The sequence below is a fragment of the Penicillium hispanicum genome (genome assembly GCF_028827665.1).
Source record: "Penicillium hispanicum strain IBT 35686 chromosome Unknown utg000002l_segment0_segment0, whole genome shotgun sequence".
In the NCBI taxonomy this organism is placed as follows: domain Eukaryota; kingdom Fungi; phylum Ascomycota; class Eurotiomycetes; order Eurotiales; family Aspergillaceae; genus Penicillium; species Penicillium hispanicum.
In genome coordinates this window covers 1,454,359-1,473,515 of record NW_026623194.1, presented here as the reverse complement: position 1 = coordinate 1,473,515, position 19,157 = coordinate 1,454,359, and the positions used below count along the sequence as shown (strand labels likewise).

General features: G+C 51.8%; 8 protein-coding genes across 8 annotated transcripts; 5 read left to right on the top strand and 3 right to left on the bottom strand.

Moving 5' to 3' along the window:
• Positions 1 to 374: 374 nt before the first annotated feature.
• Positions 375 to 1,145, top strand: N7459_002255 (GPI anchored serine-threonine rich family protein; the record flags this gene model as incomplete). Its single annotated transcript, XM_056941440.1, has 2 exons — positions 375 to 521; positions 585 to 1,145. The coding sequence occupies 2 exons, from the start codon at positions 375 to 377 to the stop codon at positions 1,143 to 1,145; spliced, it is 708 nt and encodes a 235-aa protein (XP_056803295.1).
• A 713-nt stretch (positions 1,146 to 1,858) lies between these two features.
• Positions 1,859 to 2,947, top strand: N7459_002254 (uncharacterized protein; the record flags this gene model as incomplete). Its single annotated transcript, XM_056941439.1, has 1 exon — positions 1,859 to 2,947. One exon carries the CDS (start codon positions 1,859 to 1,861, stop codon positions 2,945 to 2,947), a length of 1,089 nt encoding a protein of 362 aa, XP_056803294.1.
• A 1,104-nt stretch (positions 2,948 to 4,051) lies between these two features.
• N7459_002253 (uncharacterized protein) lies at positions 4,052 to 8,765 on the top strand (the record flags this gene model as incomplete). Its single annotated transcript, XM_056941438.1, has 5 exons — positions 4,052 to 4,105; positions 4,166 to 4,237; positions 4,294 to 4,395; positions 4,483 to 4,821; positions 4,878 to 8,765. 5 exons carry the CDS (start codon positions 4,052 to 4,054, stop codon positions 8,763 to 8,765), a joined length of 4,455 nt encoding a protein of 1,484 aa, XP_056803293.1.
• A 1,491-nt stretch (positions 8,766 to 10,256) lies between these two features.
• Positions 10,257 to 13,760, bottom strand: N7459_002252 (MET18/MMS19 family protein; the record flags this gene model as incomplete). The annotated part of the gene is made up of 7 exons (XM_056941437.1): positions 10,257 to 10,475; positions 10,514 to 12,664; positions 12,716 to 12,904; positions 12,953 to 13,092; positions 13,148 to 13,245; positions 13,330 to 13,603; positions 13,679 to 13,760. 7 exons carry the CDS (start codon positions 13,758 to 13,760, stop codon positions 10,257 to 10,259), a joined length of 3,153 nt encoding a protein of 1,050 aa, XP_056803292.1.
• A 201-nt stretch (positions 13,761 to 13,961) lies between these two features.
• N7459_002251 (uncharacterized protein) lies at positions 13,962 to 14,685 on the top strand (the record flags this gene model as incomplete). Its single annotated transcript, XM_056941436.1, has 2 exons — positions 13,962 to 14,534; positions 14,590 to 14,685. The coding sequence occupies 2 exons, from the start codon at positions 13,962 to 13,964 to the stop codon at positions 14,683 to 14,685; spliced, it is 669 nt and encodes a 222-aa protein (XP_056803291.1).
• A 204-nt stretch (positions 14,686 to 14,889) lies between these two features.
• On the bottom strand, positions 14,890 to 15,947 carry N7459_002250 (ER membrane complex subunit EMC3; the record flags this gene model as incomplete). Its single annotated transcript, XM_056941435.1, has 5 exons — positions 14,890 to 15,080; positions 15,136 to 15,297; positions 15,366 to 15,675; positions 15,811 to 15,844; positions 15,898 to 15,947. 5 exons carry the CDS (start codon positions 15,945 to 15,947, stop codon positions 14,890 to 14,892), a joined length of 747 nt encoding a protein of 248 aa, XP_056803290.1.
• A 302-nt stretch (positions 15,948 to 16,249) lies between these two features.
• N7459_002249 (signal peptidase complex subunit 2) lies at positions 16,250 to 17,034 on the top strand (the record flags this gene model as incomplete). The annotated part of the gene is made up of 3 exons (XM_056941434.1): positions 16,250 to 16,286; positions 16,383 to 16,681; positions 16,741 to 17,034. The coding sequence occupies 3 exons, from the start codon at positions 16,250 to 16,252 to the stop codon at positions 17,032 to 17,034; spliced, it is 630 nt and encodes a 209-aa protein (XP_056803289.1).
• Positions 17,035 to 17,425: 391 nt separating this feature from the next.
• On the bottom strand, positions 17,426 to 18,731 carry N7459_002248 (methylenetetrahydrofolate dehydrogenase (NAD(+)); the record flags this gene model as incomplete). The annotated part of the gene is made up of 4 exons (XM_056941433.1): positions 17,426 to 17,506; positions 17,568 to 17,657; positions 17,716 to 18,349; positions 18,535 to 18,731. The coding sequence occupies 4 exons, from the start codon at positions 18,729 to 18,731 to the stop codon at positions 17,426 to 17,428; spliced, it is 1,002 nt and encodes a 333-aa protein (XP_056803288.1).
• Positions 18,732 to 19,157: the final 426 nt, after the last annotated feature.

The window sequence follows — 19,157 nt, the reverse complement described above, 5'->3', positions numbered from 1 at the left end:
TAGACTCCTGCCAAGAATTTCGCGTGCTGACTCGACGACATTCCCCAAACATTCTGGGGGACATATTTGGTTGGGCAAGATCGAAGTTGATGCTTAAGTAGTGCCCGGAATGCGACATTCTGCGACGCGCTTTAGCGTCAACATCGGAATACCGACTCGCCAATTTCGAGCTCTATTTGCGGGGCTGGGAGGAATTGGAGGCTTTCTTGCACGAGGATAAGAATCGACGTGCGCCTCTGGCATCCTGAAGGTTGGATCTTCTATCGCCCTTCGACGTCGACACTCTGTACAAGGCCTGCTAACTAACTCGCCATCCAGCCCTTTCTTTGATCTCGCCTACCTAATCAGTTTGCTCTTTTGATCCCATCGCAACGATGCGTTTTACCAGTGTCCTCGCCTTATCGGCTTCGCTTCTTACCCTGGGCTATGCCGCGGATCCCCTCGCTTTTACCAGCTGGCCGACGGATATCCAGGCCGGCAAGCCCGTTACTCTGACATGGACTGGGGCTGCTTCGAATCAGGTAAATAGGACATTCGTCGATTCATCGAATGTGATGTCTACAGCAGCTAACACACAATATTAGCCGGTCACTCTCACTCTTCGCAAAGGGAATGCTGGCGATCTAGATGACGTGGAGACGATCACCAACCAGGCCAAGGACGGTACTTTCACCTGGACCCCCGGTGACAATGTCAAGGAAGGCGACAGCTATGCTTTCCAGGTGTCTCAGGGTGACCAGCACAACTACTCCGGCCTTCTAAAGGCGGGCGCCGGTGTGCCTAACCAGTCCAGCCAGGCGACGTCCGATGCGACGCAGACTGGTACTGCTACTACGGCTTCGACCACCGCGACCACTGCGAGTACCGCGACTACCGGTACGACAACGGCCACTCAGTCCACTAGCACTTCCAGCAAGCCCTTGATCGGCTCTTCCGCTGGCTCAGTAACTCCTTCCAGCACCCCCTCGTCCACCATCGTCACCAGCGCCCTCACTGCGGGACCCTTCATGACTAGCACTGCGGTCATCAACGGCAAGCAGGCATCTGAAACCGCGATCATGCAGAGTGGCGATGCATCGGTACCCGAGTACTCTTTGAAGGTCGTACTTGGAGCCCTAGCTGGCGTCCTATATCTAGCGCATTGAGAAAAGCGTCGGCGCGCGTTGAGTTGTTCTGGATCCGCGACATGTGCCTTTTTCTGTCAAACCATGCATTGGGGCTACCTTCATGTATATACATCCAATACCCCCTTGATGTCTTTCATAGGTGACTTTTGGGCAGGCGTTGCGGAGGTAATGGAATCCTATTTTACTACCCTCCCCATGAGCTGATCTCGCGTATTCGCCTCCATCCGGGGTGAGTGTGTTCGCCGATCGTTTAGCGTCCGGGTCTAGTGGCGCGGCGTTCCTGACGGAAGTCAATAATTAGCGGATCGGGTGAAACGCTGAGCTTCGCGATCTCCCTTTCTTTTTTTTTCCGCCCATCGCCTCAACCACCACGCCACCTCGCACCGTCTCGATTTTTCCTTCCCAGCCCTTTTGTATATGCGATCTTCTGTTTTCATTGCGTGGTGTCCCTTTGATCCATCCATTGTCGCCAAGGCCGGCGCGCAAGACCCACCGTCAACGTAGATGTTCCGCTGATCGCGACCTACGATGCCCCGGCGATGAATAGACGTCGCCCACGAAACAACACCTCTCATCTGGCACAACTCCGGTTTACTAGCGGTGCGTGGGTCCCTTCCAGATCCTTCTCCCCATCGCTGCACCCTGCACTCCTACGATGTCCTCGCCTGTGCTCCCATCCCAGCCCACCGCTACTCGGTCTCTGAATTCAACCTGCACGCGCGTCTTTCACCATGGCGCCCAGGGGCGTCATGCGGCGGTTCGGGTCCAAGGCAAAGCTTCATTTCACTCGTGCTGACTCGATTCCTGTGATCCTTGCAGAGCCGCCGCAGGTCAATCTTCCCCATGTGGACACGCAGCTCAACATGCACCAATTCAACGGCTATTTCGAGGACGGATCTATGCCCGCGGAGGGCCTAACCGGTCGGTCTTGTTCCGTGACGTTTCCTATACCTGATGCTGACCGGTGCCGCCATCTCCGAGTAGATTCCAATACCTCCCCATCGCAGCCGTCCCACCCATCCGTCAGCCCCCATTCGAACAACGGCGAAGCCCCAACCGAATGGTCGGCAGTCGGCCACGCCGCTGCAACCGGCAAATCCGGCCGTGTCATTCATAATCTGCAGGAGGAGATTGCCCGCCTGACCCGTGAATGCAGTTTGTACCGATCCCGTGCAGAGGAGACTCAGCGTTCCAACGAAGCCCTCAAGATCCAGGTCCAGAACGTCAACGAGCGTCTCCGCAACCTCGAACAGGTCAACGAGACCAACCTCAACTCGATCACTCGCAAAGACCGGAAGCTGGAGGAATTGCGAGTGGAGCTGCAAAATGAGCGAGTCAAGCGTCAGGAAGCCGAGGCAGATGCGAGCAAAACCAACGACACGATGCGGGAGGAGCGAGAAAACCACCACCGCGAGCAGGCACGGTCGCAGGAGATCGCGAAGCACCACGAAACGCAGTATGAAGTATTCGCGAGTACCAGCAAGCGTGAAAGAGCGGATCTCGCCAAGCGTGTCAAGGCTCTCTGGACCGAACTCCAGTCGATGGCGGATGCACAGAAGACACAGAGTGTCTGTACGGAACGCTTAGATGTCATTGCCGACCAGAAGAACCGCGAGGTGGCGATTCTCAAAGACGCACATGATAAATTGATGTCCAGTCATGCCGACTACAAGAAGATCAAAGACGATGAGCTGCGAGGCACAATTGAGCGGGCCCATGCCAACAATGAAATGATCGACGCTGCCATTGCATCGCTGAAGGAGACCGAGGCCCAGATGAAGTGGGCCATCCAACTCAACAAGAATACGGCCAAAGATTGATACACAAGGTATTTCCTTTCTCTCTTACCATCTGGCCTCTTTTCTCCCGGCCCATCTTCCTTTCGGTGAGCCTCGAGAGACATGTGAATTCCGTGCTAAGCCCATCCAGCTATCCGATCTATGCCAACCTTTGTACTCCACGCTGTCAACCCTGTCCTGGTGTATTGGAAATCTAACAAATTCTCCATCTTGGCGTCTTCCATGCATCTCATACATACCACCCTCGTTCCATATCCAATTCTACCCCCTCCTCCCCCAACAACAACATCAACAACGATTTCTGGGGTTCCTGGCGTTTTCGGAAGTGCAGATACCCACCGGGGCAGAAATTCGGTCCTGATTCAACAATTTGTCTAGAGCTGCTCCCCATGTTAGACCTGATGTGTCATGACTATTTGCATATTTTAACCTGACATGAATGAAGAGAATTATTATGAACGGTACCCGAATCATGAATGTATACCTAGGTAATTTCCGCGTTTCTTATGTAAGTTAGGTGTTTCTCTTCCTCGGTTTATGCGTGGCCACAAATTGCATGGTGATTCATGAGCTCGAGTCTTCTTGAATGGATGCTCTTTGGCGCACGGGTGTATGCAATAATTTCTGTGGCAACCCTGGTTTGTGTGAAGACGCTTATGTCGTGCGTCGCTGCCTGCTCAGGTGCCTTCTTCACTAACCCTTTTCCAGCGTCCCTACGTATTGTTGTCGCATCTCTCACATCCCCATCCAATCTTCCTCTCGCAACCTCTTTCATCTTCCCCCACCACACAATCTTTCATTCAAACTCCCCCATCTCACTCAGGTTACTCAAGTACTATTGCTCATATTGCTTTTTTGTGCTTTACCGGCCGTGTGCACGTGTTCTGTGCTTCAACGGCGGTCCTGAAGCCTTCCCGTACTCTCATACTTCGGCGAATTTATTCCCCGTACGCCGATTGGTTCGATCCACCTGAAGAGCCGCGCTAAGAGACGCTAGTTTCACCCCCAGTCACGTGCCTCTTCGCTGATTGGCGCATTTCGAACTACAACCCCGTTGTCCAAAGCTGGAAGGCATTACCTGCGCCTTTCCCCTCTCTCTCTCTCCTCAAGGTTTGTGTATTGGAGATGGCCCCCCAGAAGTTGACCCTTGCCTCGGTCTGGGCTCTAGAGGACCTTGGAGTGTGTACCTTGGAGTGAGAATCTGAACTCGTCCACCAGTACTGATCCATTCTGGCTTAGGTCCGAGAACTCGGTGACCAAATCCAGGCAGCCAATACTGACGCTCGTGTTCTGTATCTGAAGCCAAGCCACGTAAGTAGCTTCCTATTCCCAAAGTGTCTGGTTTTCCCTGCTAAAGAAGCCCCCAGGTATTCACCATCAAGGGGATCATCGACTGGGAGTCCGAGATCCTGTACGCCAAGCTCATCGAGTCATACATCGAGAGCAACAGACGGCCGAACCTCTTTGATGTCAGTAAAGTCCCCCATCCCCCCCCCCCCCCCCCCCCACTCCCTCAAATTGCAACGTATGGTTCGTGTTCTGATCTCTACGAATAGACGCCTTGCCTTCGCCGGCTCGTTACCGTTGGCATTGGACAAAACATGCCGCCTCCCGGCCACTCTGGAGACCTACGATCTCCACCTCGGGTCTCGAATCGGGACAAATATTCTCATCAAGACGCCGCTTTTGAGTCCTGGACCCCCAGTAGTGACAGTTTCAGATACTTTGAGAAAGATACCCACGGAATCGTTCGTGAAATAGCGGCAGCTACTGGCACCCGCATTGCTGTCGACCGTTTCTCAGGCCGCGGCTCTGGACAAATCAACATTTCTGGCCTACTCTTCGAAGATGTGGATGAAGCTATCTCGAAGCTTGAAACGCTTGAAAAGCCTATGGTAACAATACCAACCCTGTGTCCTGTCAACCAAGTCAGATACTCATGATTTTTCAGGGATTCGTTGAGTCGCCATACCGAGCCTTCGTTTTCATGGGCGAAGATAAACGACTCCGTGCCTTTTCTCTGCCCAGATATGGTGACCTGGGCCCAATTGCTGTTCGTCGGCTGCTAGTTGAACCAAGCACTGATATGGACGTTGAGATTTCTTGCATGCATATGCCAGTCTGCTTCGACTACAACAAAGAAGAAAACCACAGGGGGTATCACATGCCTAGCTGTCTTCGTGATCCAAAAATGGTACCCGAAACATCAAAGGACACTCATTTCTGGGAAGAGGCTTTCTCTACCTTCCCAGAGATTGGAAATGGCGAGGCCTACTCTGAAATCCCTATTTTCAGCCTGCCCGACCCTGATGCTGAGGTGCAGAGTACTCCGCTGCCTCTTCCACGGGTTCTTTCTCAGTCCAATTTCTCCTCCAAACCCCCATCCAATCCCCGATCCAACCCTTGGTCCAATCCGTCCTCCACTTCGCAGTCCCCGGCTCCTCACGCCAGGCGGCCCTCTCTGTTTCTCTCGACTGAAAAAAATCGCGAGCTCAACAAGTGGAATCAAAGTGTACGGTCTGGGACTCCCGAGACTTCAAGCCCTATCAGCGCTAGCGTCGGAACTGATGAAGAGGATGCCGCAAATCAGTCTCCAACTGATTCCGATAGTAAGACGTCTGGCTCCTTTGCCATCCAGCAAACAGCTGGAGCCCGCCGCCGTGTTAAGCCTCTGCTTTTAACTCGGAAAGCGCTTCCTGTTGACAATCCTCCTAATGAGATCGAGGGAACGCCCGAAACGGCTCCGATTTCTGGTGTTTCTACGGCTCCCAAGCCCTCGCCGTCCGACACTCAGGCATTCAGTCCGTCTTCTCAACTCGTCGCGGGTCCTACCGATCCCTCGTCATCTGGCACAGCTGTGCCTAGCCCTCTGGGAACCGTCACCGCCGCCTCTTCTCCCATCAAGGACGAGAATGTGTGCCCAGTCGGTCAGGTTCCAGAGGAAGACCCAATTAACACAAAGACTGGTATTTTTATTGACGTGACAGACGACGTGGGAATCACCTCAGCGGGGTCTGTGAACATCACTACAAAGGCCGAAGCCAAAATGGCTCCTCAGAAAGAAATCTCTACTCCTCTTGACAAATGCCGAGTGGATAATACTACCAGCACGCCTTCCTCCGCCCCACCGCTTATGACCTTCAGAGATACTTTGCCTCGAAGCACTGCTGCTGGTAACGTTCAAAGTTGGGGTCCCGAGTTTTCCGTCGATGATGAACCTGATCTCTCTCCGCCTGGAGGAGTTTCCCTTTTGGGTACTTCGGTTGAAAGCATTTCCAAGAAAAAAGATGTGTCTAGCAAAGAACACTCTTCTCCACCAGCTGTCCAATCCGCCGTTTCTTCCACGCCTGGATTCCATGCAAAGTCCAGTTCGAATACCCAAACTGCCCGTCGCCCGGTGGCTCCTGGCCTCAAATGGACAACTAGCCGTCAAGAGTCTCCTGCTATCAAAACACCTCCAGATGCCAAGGATGAGTCGGCTTTCGTACTGCCTTCTCCTAAAAGCCCCCATCGGACTACCAAATTGCCCCATGGCCATAAAACTCTGCTGAGCACCAAAGACGACCCGGCCGTCGAAGCATCTTCTCCTCGCAGACCTCGTCTGGTTATCAAATTGCCTACTGGTAACGAAGAGTCTCCGAATATCAGCTATCGTCCAGCTTACAGATCGACTGCTCAATCGGCTCCTGGACTAGAAAGTCCTCAACATCCTAAGGTTCCATCCGGTCTGGATCTACCAGAGTCCACTATTTTCGGCTCTATGGAGCATCCTAGTTGCTCCCCGGTGGCTTCCAAGACTCAGCTCCCCGATTTAGAGCTCAGAGTGCCTAAAACTAAGGCCGTGCGGACTAGTCTGCTAGACTCACTCGAGAAAGAACCAGGACGGACCCAGAGAAAGGGCAAGGAGCGTCAACGATTTGTCGTTCCCAAGGAATCCAAGAATTCATCCCAAGATTCAGTCGTTCCTCGTGTTCCCATCGGAAAGCTTATCGACCTTGATGATGATGATGATATCAAAGAGACTCTCGCCCCCACAGATGAGACGCAATCCAGACAGTTTCATTCCACTATGAATCAAAAGGCCTCGAGACCTCCATACATGGAGAACGAGATTACTCGCCCAGTCTCAGAGGAGCCTCCGGAGGGGTCCTTTTCGCCTGAAAATCCATTTTCACGTGGTTCCATCGCGGAGAATTTCCTGACCAAGATACTTGAGAAGGAACTCGAGACTGCCACGGGCAAAGAGCAAGATTCATCCGTCATTTCTGGGGTATCCGAAGGTCTGCCTCGAACGTGGGTCACTGTTCATGAGCCTATCGGGCCACTTATCGACTTCGATGATGATGTCGCAGATGACCTAGTCACCAAGAACGAGGCACCATCGCTGGACTTCCATGCTACCACAAAGCAAGAGACCCCTAGCCCTTCCTCGAAGGAAAAAGGGAATGCTGGATCTGGCGCTGCCATCCCGCCTAGCTGGGACGCAGCTATTACAGAACCTTGGAGCATGTCGAAAGCACAAGCGTCGAATTCAAGGGATCAGGAAGACCGAACTCCACGCTCTCGCATCCCCAGTCCAGAGGAACAGCAAAAGATTGCCGCCAGTTCACATGAGCACACAAAGACTCTCTTTCACCAAATGGAGCCGCTCCTGAATGCAATCAAAAGCTATCCAGGCTCTTTAAACTTGGAAATCCAGTTAGGCCTGGCGCTTGTTCCTCATATTCCGCAGTCGTGCAACCCGACGCGCGGAAAGTTCTGGGATTACCATGCGATACGGAGACTCTTCCAGCCTCACAGTGGCGTTCGGCCTCCTTCGTGTGCTTTCTTCAATCGGCTCACCACCTCGCTTTCAGATGTCGATCACCTTCTCAGTGTTCATTGCAACGGTCTCAGGCTCTTTGAGGAGCAATTCACTACTCGTGATGTCCGCTACGAGTTTCATTGTGAGACCAACACAGGTGATACCCTCATCATCACTGTTAGCGAGTGTGGTGAGCATACCTTGAGCGCACCGGCCAATCGGCTAGGCTCAGTGTGTCTCATCTTCCCTGATAATGTGTGGGATGCTGCGGTCATTATCCATGGCAACATGGGTCATGAAATGGTGCTGAACAGCCAAACTCAAGAAGCAGCACAGCATGTCGTTTCAAACCTCTGGGTTCAGCCCCACCGATCCCAGGTGCGACTTCTGACTCGATGTCAGAATAACACGCTGGAGATCAAGAAGGTTTTCATGAAACGCTCCACACAGCATCAGTGGCTGGGAGACACACCAGGGGGCAGCGGTGATGGCAGGATGTGCCTGCGCATCACCGAAGTTCAAGACCTCTTTGTCGCCGCCTCTCCGGGCGATAAAGAGGTTATTGAAGCTTGCTGCGCCCCACCAGCTGACATGGTGAAACACCAGCGTCAGTGGTGGGAAGCCGCCCTCGTGAGTCCGGCCGTGGATGCCGTTCTCAAAACCAACGCTTGCCTCAAGCTCGGGGAGAGTGCAAGCGATTGGTGTCCCGAGGATCTCCTCGGCCGCGACGGCAGTTCAAACTCGCTCGTCGCTCGGGCCATCGGCCCTGCTGGAATCGGCGGTCTCCTGCGCCTGGCAGAGACTGTGGTGAAGAACATCGACGCCGTGGGATACCACAACTCGGGCCCCGTCGTCGATCAGGTCCACATTGGTCGTCGGAACGCAATCAGTTCCGACACGACGTCGATCAGCCAGCAGGAGGAGCCGAAGCTGGCCGAACCGGTCCCCGAGGTGAGCGCGGGGGCCGCGGTGATCACCAAGAAGCCCGATCGCCAGTCTGAGGAGAAGCCAGTCTCCTCACTGGCGTTCTGGTGAAGGTGTGTGGAGACGTCTCGAAGTGAAGCCCGGGCTCCTCAGCATAATGATCACCATGATCATTGCCTGCTTCGTTCATTTCTTCCGGCAAGATCATTCAAATCTGAGGAGACCGAGGGGCCCGTGGTCTTTCACTTCGAGCTCAAAATTTGTTCGATGTCATGTACATTAGATACCCAGCTTAGGCGATCAAGAATGGATTCTCCGCCTTCAATTTCTCTGGTCTGTTGTTTACTTAGGCAAGTAAGAGGTTCTTACTTGGGTGGTTTTATGGTCTTGGGGAAGATGTGGGTATTTGTGCAGCCGGGGATATCTATACTAGACCTCAGATAAATCGGTTCAGGTGCTCTGATGGATTACTACCAGGAGAGTGGCAATCATTGCTATCTCGGTATACAAGTTGAACTCGAAATCAGACTGGAACGCGTCCTTGGACGCTCGTGGATGCAGACAAGAATGCGGAAATGGAGCATCGAGGAGGAGGTACTTGTTCGAGTGATAGCAGGCATAAACCAAAGATGCTATACCAAAGAAATCCAGCTCTCGGCGGTCCGGTTAGCTTGACAGGAAATACGAAGCCCTAAACACCAGGCTACTGATATCGTGGCACCAGCCAAGTTAACAGGCTCGGACATTATTACGCAGACGCGCATTCTGTTTAAAGTAATCCCGCTTCAGCTTTCCAATCACATTCTTATTCTATCAGCCCTTTGCCTCGCTCGATGGGCTCCATCGAAGGGCCATCATAACCAATCTCTTCCGCAGTTGAGCGTTCCTTGGGAAGCCAACGCCAAGTACGGATTCTAAGAAACGAGATTTATCTGCGCCGAAGAAATACACTCCTCTTAAACCAAACGACTGCTCTGGGATAGATAGGGCGTGCTTTCAGCTTCTTAAAATAAATATGCTGGATTGGTGCATTCCAATCTAGGGATGAATGCACCAGCATGATCCTAGTATTGGCGAGCCTTGCGCCTCTTCTCAAGACCTCGAGCAACGGGTCCCAGGAGGAACACCTTATCGGTCCAGTGCTGTTTGTCATTGCGCGTTCAATCCTTCTTTGTAACGGCCGGGTGGTCCTTTGGTGCCATATTTCTGATCTGTGATCGTGTCGGATTACTTTTATCGACCATGCACAATCGCTGGAAATTCTCTAAAAGACTCGCCATGATAGTTATTACCCGATATCTACTTTTTGATCGCGCTACCTGTCCAATAGATAGGTTGATCATTCCCCCTACGGCTGGGTCCGGGGCGCCATTAGATCCCTCGGTTATACACCCATTCTCAGCCCGAAAGCGTTTGCATCGCGGTACTAGGCTGAGCCACTGCGCAAGAGCATTTGAGGTGAACAGAAACTTTCTATTCTAATAATGATGCAAGAAATCCAAAACTATTTACCGTCTCAAATGGCCGAGGGAACGATATCAAGAGGTGCTCGACCGCGAGAACATCTTATTCTGAATTGCCGCGCGAGTCGATTCAACTCATTCAGTCTTCCTCCTCCGGCGCATCATCCACGCCGCGGAGCCATGCACTCCGCGCATCGACTGCGGCCTTTCGCACGTCTCGCTTCCGGTCATCTAGAACAGCGCGTAGAGAGCGCAGGACTTGGCTTTTCTCAGGGAGAAGAGGGGAGATCGACGGGGGAGGACGGGCATTCGGGGCTGCGTCGGTGGGGATCTGTTTCGTGGCGAGGAGGTAGAGGCACTTCAAGGCGTCAACACGTAGGCGGGGGGAGTATTGACCGTCCCAGCTTCGGGGCTAGCTTTGGTCTCTGTTGTTTTGAGGAGGCGCATGACGAGGCTGTGGACATGACCACACTGGTCGATAACAGCAACACCGTTGTCGCGGATTATTACGGCGAGAGTGTCAAGTGTTGCGGCACGGACAGCGATCGAGTCAGATGTTTGGAGATCAAGAGACTGAAGGAGAAGGGGTAGTAAGGTGGGGAGTTCCGGCATGACCAGGGCCGTCGAGATGGTGGAAAGGATGCCCGCGAGAGCGGTAAGGTGGGCGGGTTTGATGTGGTCAGATGCTTTGGGGGGAATAGCCGAGTCGTCATTGCCGGCGATATTGACTTCGCGAATACGGGAAGAGATCAACGGGATGACCGTGGTGAAGACACGCTGCTTTGATAGCAGACGGATTGTGGCACCGTTTGTTGCGGAGAGAACATCGTCGTCGCTGAGGAGGATGGCGAAACCACGGGCGGTGGAATAGCTGGTCTCCTGGTTGGGTGAGGAGAGAAGGCTCAGCAGGGACGTAAGGATTTTGGTGGTTGTTGGGGCGAGACGGAGGAGAAGGGCCTTTGACAGCCAGAAAACTGTGCGAATCGTCGCCGGACTAAGGGTCTGTTTCTCCGGGCCGACCAGGGAATCAAACAGTCTCTCGGCAATGCTCAAGTCCTGTTTTGATAGGAACTTGTTGACAAGCAAGGCCAGGTGTCGCAGAAAGGCAAGATGTGTAGCGGGCTCAGCATCATCTGCTACGGACCTTTGTACCAGGTCTGAAAGCAGACTCGACATGTCAGGGGAGGTGTAAGGAATGCGGCTGCTGCAGTCCTTGGACAGACCAGCGAGCAAATAGGTCGAGATGATGACGGTGCGCTCCTGGTCAGCAGTTGTACCCTGGGAGAAGGGCACGGGCACAAAGTCACTGGGTGAGCCGAAAAGGCTGTAGATATTCTCCGCCACTTGCTCTTGTTTTTGAATGGAGACAGATCTCACTAGCAGATTGCACAGGCGGCCAAGGGTATCAAGAATAGTGGCATCGTTGAAAATTCGGTTCTTGGCCTTCCCTGATGCCGACTCAGACACATTACGACAGAGACCGATGACAACCTTGTCAAAGTACAGGTCCACGTTCGGATCTGCCTCCATCTTCCTCTGTTGCATTACATAAAGAAGAGTGAGAAGGATAGCTCGGGGGTATTCCACGGACCGAGGCTGTTCCTTTTGGAGCAAAATGGACAGCTTGCTGAACAGACGCCGAAACAGGGTTTCGAAGATATCTCGCTCGACACTGATCCGGGCCAATGTATCAAGGGTGGAAAGATAGGTCGAGTTCGTACCATCATCCTCGTCTGGTAGATTTGCCACAAAGGCAGGGAAGGTAATGTCCATGATAAGTCGAGGCTTATGTTTTGAGATCTCGGCCAGTGCTCCAATGGCTTCCTTTTTCAAGTCGTCTCGACTCACAGACTCCTCCTTCAGAAGAATTTCATCCAGGTACTGCACGAATAAGCCAATCTCGTTATCCTGGAAGAAATCGCGCAGAATTGAGAGACGCAGAAACCCCTTCAATGCGGTCACACGGAAAGAAACTTCTTCCTTCGCAGCGCCCATCAGAGCTTGGCCTAAAACGTCCGAGAACTGATCTTTGAACTCGAGTAGTGGGTTTTCCACTGAAACCTCACTTCCGCGGGTTGTCCACTGGCCAAATACTTTAAGTGCAGACTCAAAAATCACAGCCAATGTCTCAAGAAGAGCTCTTTGCTTCGCAATCCCATCTGCTTCTTGGTAGATGGTGAAGATGGGAGCAACGACTGTTTGTACGATCAGTGTAAAAGCAGCTTCTGAAGAAGATGACAGTGAGCTGAGGATCTGCTGTGCTGGCTTCGCTTGTTTCTGCTGAGGCTCTTGTAACTGCTCATTGCACTCCTTGGTAATGGGACGAAGGTACTGCGCCAGAGGTAACTCTTGGGAAATTTGAGTGACTCCTTCAGAAAGCCGTTTTGAAATTCCCTGCAGTGCCTCAAGAGAAGACTCTGACAGGAACTCCTCTTGTGCATTTAGAATTTCAAACTTCAGAACTTCCCAGATGGTGATAGAGTACCTTGAGACCGTGTCAGGGTCATAGGAGTGAATACACGCAATCAAGCAGTTGAGCGCATCTTTCTGTATGACTATTAGACACGAACTAGCAGGATACCCAAGAGAAAAACATACCTTTACATTAGGAGATGTCGAGTCTAATTTATCCAGCAATGAGGGTATGGCGTGAGGTGCAAAGTGGCGAGTCGATGAGATGCAGTCCTGCAGGCGGCCCTTCAAGTCTTGCGCAGTAATTCCGTATGGATCATTGGGTGGAGGTCGGAATGTGATGGGGAAATAATTGTATACCGCGTCAAACAAGAGCTATCAGAGTTAGTTGCTGTTGTTTATCTCATTTGAGAATCACCATACCTCAACGTGGTCGGAAATATCCCATTCCACCATAACCACCTTCAAAATCGAGAACACCACCATCAGATTTCGCGGGTCTTTCTCTCCTGTCATGAGGTCCACAATGCCGATGAGAGATATTTCACCCATATTGCGCAGAGCTGCTAACCATCAGTCTCATATTTACCATTGGCAAGAATCGCAAAGGCCGCATACCATCTCGATGGTTTGACATCAACTCATTCAACAAGTGAAAGACCTGAAACCGCTGCGACTGAGACCGAGATTGGAGATCTTGGAAATTGGAGAACAGACTATACCAGTGTCAGAAAAAGCTCAAAATTCTGGATCAGGAAATGCAATAGCGGCAAAACAGCCCGAAAAACACTGCAACTTACGCTTGCGCCGTATCGGTGGCCATTTCCTTCGTGAACCGCTCTGATGCCTGCAGATTCTCCAATCCTGCCACTGCACCGCCATCCTCAATGCGATCACAGAAGAACATTGTCAGAACCTGGATCTGCTGTCGTGACAGGAAGCGCGGCGACAGCGCCTTGATAACTGAGGTGAGGAAGGACACGGCCTTTCCACGGAGAATTGGGTCTTCATCGTTGATGTATTCACCGAGTTGTTGCACGATCTCGATCAGGGTTGTCTTCTTGCTTTCCACATCTACATTGCCATCTCAGTTAGAGGGATTGCATGATATAAGTGCGGGGTGTGCGCACTGTACAGCACGGAACGTACCTTGGGCAACGCCATCAGCAATGCGCTTGGCTTCTTCTTTGTCGTGGTCCACCACCAGCATGAATGTCTGCAGCGCTGACATGGTGCCAATTAATAGACCGGACAAGCCAAGGGAAAGTAGCAGTGGAAGGCCCGCTTTCCTCCCCCTCCGGCCATTTTCTGTGGCTCTTATCGATAACATTTCAGTCATGTGATATATATCTCCACATCACGTGCACTCTTGCGTCATGATCGATGCAACTCGACGCCGGTTGTGCCAACATACATTCTGAATCTAATCAAGATGAGAGATGCTTGGCTGCTTACTTTCCTATTCCTAGCTTTGACCCTTTCTGGATCAGCTGCTGCTACCTGGGTACCATCCCTCTCTGGTGCCCTACGCTCAAACCCCGTCCTCCCACAAGATCAGCAACCCATCATGAACAAGATATTGCCGGACATCATCAAGCCGCAGACGGCAACACCAAAGGAAGACCTTTCAGGTCAGGCAGATGGGCCAGTCATCTCAGATGTTCTGCCAAAGACCAAGGGAATCAATATCTTTGCCTCGCTGACGCGCGACTTTGACCCGATTGCCTCCCGCCTAAATGATGCTTCGAAGAACATCACAGTACTGGCACCGCGAAACAGCGCTGTCCAGGATTTACCTCGCAAACCCTGGGAGGATCCAGAAGAGTACCAGCAGCAGGGTGTGGATGTATATGAGGGTCAAGGAGGCCAGGACCGAGCCCGGCGTAATCTGCAGCGCTTTGTGGAGGCGCACCTCCTCCCGGCCAGTCCATGGAGGCAGGGTGAAGAGATTGAGACACTGGGTGGAGAGAAATTGAAATGGATGAAAGATGGCGACAAGATTCTCGTGAGTATTCCGTCGTATTGTGCAGACGTGATTTCGTATTAACTCCATGGGCCAGATCCAACCTGGAAACATCGAAGTCGATAGCATTGCTGAGAAAGTGGCCAACGGAGAAGTCTGGATCTTAAATGGAGTGGTCAACTATCGAACATGATGGTGGGTATGACTTGATGAGATGTAATGAGAGATGTAATGATTCATATAATGTCAATCTGATGACTCGTTATGGGTTGTATATCACTACGAACGTAATAGTGGCAGTAGCTGCAATAAATACATCGATTACGTTCTTTGTTGTCTATTAGGCCCAGCCACACCGTTGTATTTACCAACACTGACCATCATGGCCAGATGTCACTCAAATCCCCTCCGGTGCAAAGTTGCGCAAGACTCTCTCCTCCACACCGTCAAGGATGCAAAAGTGTTCCATCACCTCCAAGTTCTCTGCTTCGCTGAGGAAAAGTTTATCGGGATCCTGGCCAGGCTGCATAGGATTCATCATGGTAGCTGGGTTGGCCATGCCGATTTGCTGAGCCATCTGGCTTGCAGCTATTGAGGCCATTAGTGACAATTTTCCGACATAAGAACAGAGAGTAAGACTCACAGTTGTCACTTCCCAAAATGAATCCAAACACTGACTGCAGACCAAACAAGTTGAGGAAGTACCATGATAGACTTGACACCCATCTCACGTCCAAGTCCCGGGTCATCACGCCAGACTGAAGCATCGACTTAAAACGAATGGTCAACGGAAAAGGTAATTTCACTGGAAGCCTTGTCAGAAATCCGTGTGGGGATCATCGCAAAGCCTCTATCACACAGCGAGCAACCTACAGATCACAAATCCCGAGAAGAAAGCATTGATCCAGCTCATGATCAAGGTCTGGGGGATCATCATCATCATATTTCCCTTAAGCATTCCCATCATAGCCTCCATGCCGGCAGGGTCAGTCATGGGGTTCGCCGGTGGCTGGCCACGGTTATTGGGGTCCTTGAGAAACGCGCCATCCCGGAAGCCCGAGACCAGGTAGTTCTTCCGCATTTCGAAGGATTCACGGTCGAGAACTGCGGCAGCATGGTTTCGGAGGTTTATGCCACGGAGGAGGGCATGGCGTTCGCGCGATTCTGCCAGGCTGGAGGCTGACTTGGGGGGGTATTCATCAGGACAGTGGCATAGTGGCGTAGAATTCCAGTCAGGATCTTTTGAGCGAATGTGTTAGTACGAGCATCTCACTGTGCTTCTATGGTCATATAGGGGGATTGAAGTTTAGTCCCATACCATCACCACCGAGATCGGGAATAGAATCCAATAGCTATGCAGTCGGAGTCAGTTGGTGCTACCCGCATTCATTGGCGTGTCACTCACAAGAGCGCCGGATCCCGAAGGATGGACTGCTCAACCCCTTGAACGGCCATTGTAATAGACCAGACAGAATCAGCAGTGTCGCCGGCTTGATCAACGAGATTGGCCGCGAGAAACTCTCTCGAGGCGTGGCTGCTGGTGCGGGAGGGACGAGAAGATGGACCCAAGGAGGCGGTTGAGGTCACGGTGCAGACGCCATCTCATTGGCCCGCGTGAGCTCCAGCTCTCTCCAAACGGGCCACGCCGCAACTGTGTCCTTGCGGCAGCACAAAGAGCATTTTGACGCTCGAGACTTGGACAAGCATTTACACCTTGCATTGATATCCTATTTCTATCCTCTCTTGTATTTGCATCCATGGCGTCTAACAAGGTGCCGGTCTACTCAACAAATGGTCTGTATCCCTCCGATCTACTCCTTCGGACAGCCTTACCAAGACCCTGCGGACGTTCAATTCTTGTCACTGTGCTGATATGAATCTGGGCTCAAGACCTGAAGTCAACCAGTGATGACGCTCTTCTGCCCTACCTGAGCACCCTTCCAGCACCCTACGCCTTCGCGGTCGACCACACCAAGACCAACGTCCGCTTCGTGCTCGGATACAGTGCCGTCGCAATCGCAGCATTCACCTTCTATGCCGACCGAAAGCTAGGCTGGGAGGCAACTACATCGCCGTGGATCATTACAGCCGTTGTCGTGTACTTCATTCTGAACACCGCCCTCACATACTGGATCTGGGCCGTCGAGGCCGGCGAGGTGTTCAGTGGGAAGCGCAAGACCGGGGAGACGGTATGCTATTACTCACCAATTCCGACTTTGCAATATTCTAATATATCTATTCCTTGCAGATCTCGATCTCCTCGTCCGCTAAAAAGTACTCGACTCCATACAAGCTACATGTGGTCTACAAGTCCGCCGCAGGCAAGGTGCTCCAAGACAAACGGTTTGAAGCGCCCTTCACAAAATGGTTTTCTGCAGATGGCATCTTCCACCCCGAGCCATTCCGGCACTGGCTGGCTAGTGAGGTTGACGTTTTGAGATTGGCGGCCAAGGAAAATGAGAAAAAGACCGGCGGTGCCTCTGGCTTGGTTGGGCAGCTGGATAATTCTGAGAGCAGTAAGGATGGGAAGCGGAGACGGTAGCTTGGCTTGATTTGAATGGTTAGGCCGGATCTTCTATTTTCAAATTAGCAGTCCTGAAGAACTAGGCAGTTTCATGGATTGAGTCGAAAAGTATAGGACAATAATGTCAATTGGGGTTTGCATGCCATGATCGTACATTTCAGTCTGTATTCCAGCATACGTAGCTGCACTTTCTGGTACTCCCTAGTCCTCTTGACGATGTGCATTTACAAAAGGTATAGGGGATAATGGGGAAGATATAGAGGGTATGTATCAAAATGGAGATATCGGCTCCTCCGGTTATAGTCGTAATGGCTAAAGCTAAAAACAAGAATCTATACCAAGATTTTTTTTTTCAGACGTAACAATCCTCGTGACAGCCGTCATCAGTTTCAAGAATTTATTGCGACACTTACGCAGCCTCGAGAGTGCCGGGACGCTCAGTAGCGGCAGCGGGCTTGACGTCGTCCAACCGACGGTTCTGGATGAGTCGCTGTGATACAGAATTAGCTACTATTTGTCATGCGGAGAAAAAAGCCGTTTCGACAACTTACCAAAAGGTTCCTGAGCAGGACAACAATAGTCACCTTGCCAATGGAGGGAACAAAGATAGAGGCCTTCTCTTTGACTTCGGGGCCGAAGTTCTATGAAAGAAGACGGTCAGTAAACTGGGAGTTGAAGTTGACAAAGCAAGACACATACCTTCTCGCTCGAGAAGTTGACGCACACAGCACCATCACGGAGCAGGCTGGTGTCAAACTTGTACCCATGGCCAGGCACACCAGAGATAACCACGTCGCAGAGCGGCGCAACATCCTTGAGGGTCTGACCCTCCAGATCCACAATCTCATGGCGGTTCTTCTTGAGACCCTCGCCACGAGTGAACTTCTGCACGCCAGTGATATCAACACTGTAAACGCAAGCACCGTCATTAGCCAACAACGCGGCGAGCGGGCGACCAACAACCTCAGACCGGTTGACGACACAGATGGTGTGGCCAAATAATCGGTTGCCATAAGGCAGAATAGTGTTGTAGATGTTCATGTATTCGAGAATCTTAATGATGGCCAGTGGGGTGCAGGGGAGTATGCACTTCTGACGCTTGGTCTCCGGGTCTAGGAAGCGGATGTTCTGGTACATGTTGAAGATGTAGCGATGGCTCAGACCCTCGACATCCTTGGATACATCAACTATCTGCTGGAGGTATTGATCCTGACGGTTGTTGAAGATCGGGTAGTAGACAATGATGCCGTCGACGTCGGAGTCGGTGTTCGCGACAAGGATTGCTTCTTCGATGTCGTCGCGGGAGACCTCGCGGAGGGAGTACTTAAATCCACTTGTAACAGAGACAATGTATTAGCTGAATACTGAATTGACTGTTTAAAAATGTCCGGGGTCACATCTGGGACGCAGTTTGCACCGCGGTGTCGAGGGGTGGGTATGAATCATACACCTACAACCCCACCACCAAACACAGAAGCAATTGAAGCCGCCAATTGACGCGAAATTGAAAGCACTTACTGTTCCTCACAGGTCTTCTGTGTCCATTGCGCATACATCAGCGCGGCTGGGTCATTGTTCGCCAGAAACCCGACCAAGTGCGGCGGCTTCTCGAGGGTTTTGACGCCCTCCTGCACCTCACTGAGCAGGCCATTGGCCACGTTTTTGGCTAACATCACCTTGCATGATGCGGGAGCAGGGTCTGCAGAAGCTGACATGATGCAGATGTGATTTCAGGGCACACACAGGAATAGGGATCGCAGGTCTCTAGTTGCGCGGGGCGCACTCTGGACTGGAGGGGGAAAAGATTGTTCGCTTATCGATAAGAAATCGGCTGCCGTTTTCGGCCTCGTTTGCCGGGCACTCAATGCGATAATTGGGGACCATCACCACTACTACTACTACTACTACTACTACTATGGATATGCACACATTGGGGTCGATTATGAGACAAGAGTCCAGGCACTTGGAACCGCAGAACATGACACCTGCCACACCTTAGGATTAGAGGGGGGAGTATAATCTCTACACGCTGAAAGTATTACGATAATAGCACGGGTTTGAACAAATGAAATAAATTGCGGATCCAACATGGAGAGACACATGGAGACCAGACGGAAGTAGAATGGTCCTCCTCCCATCTC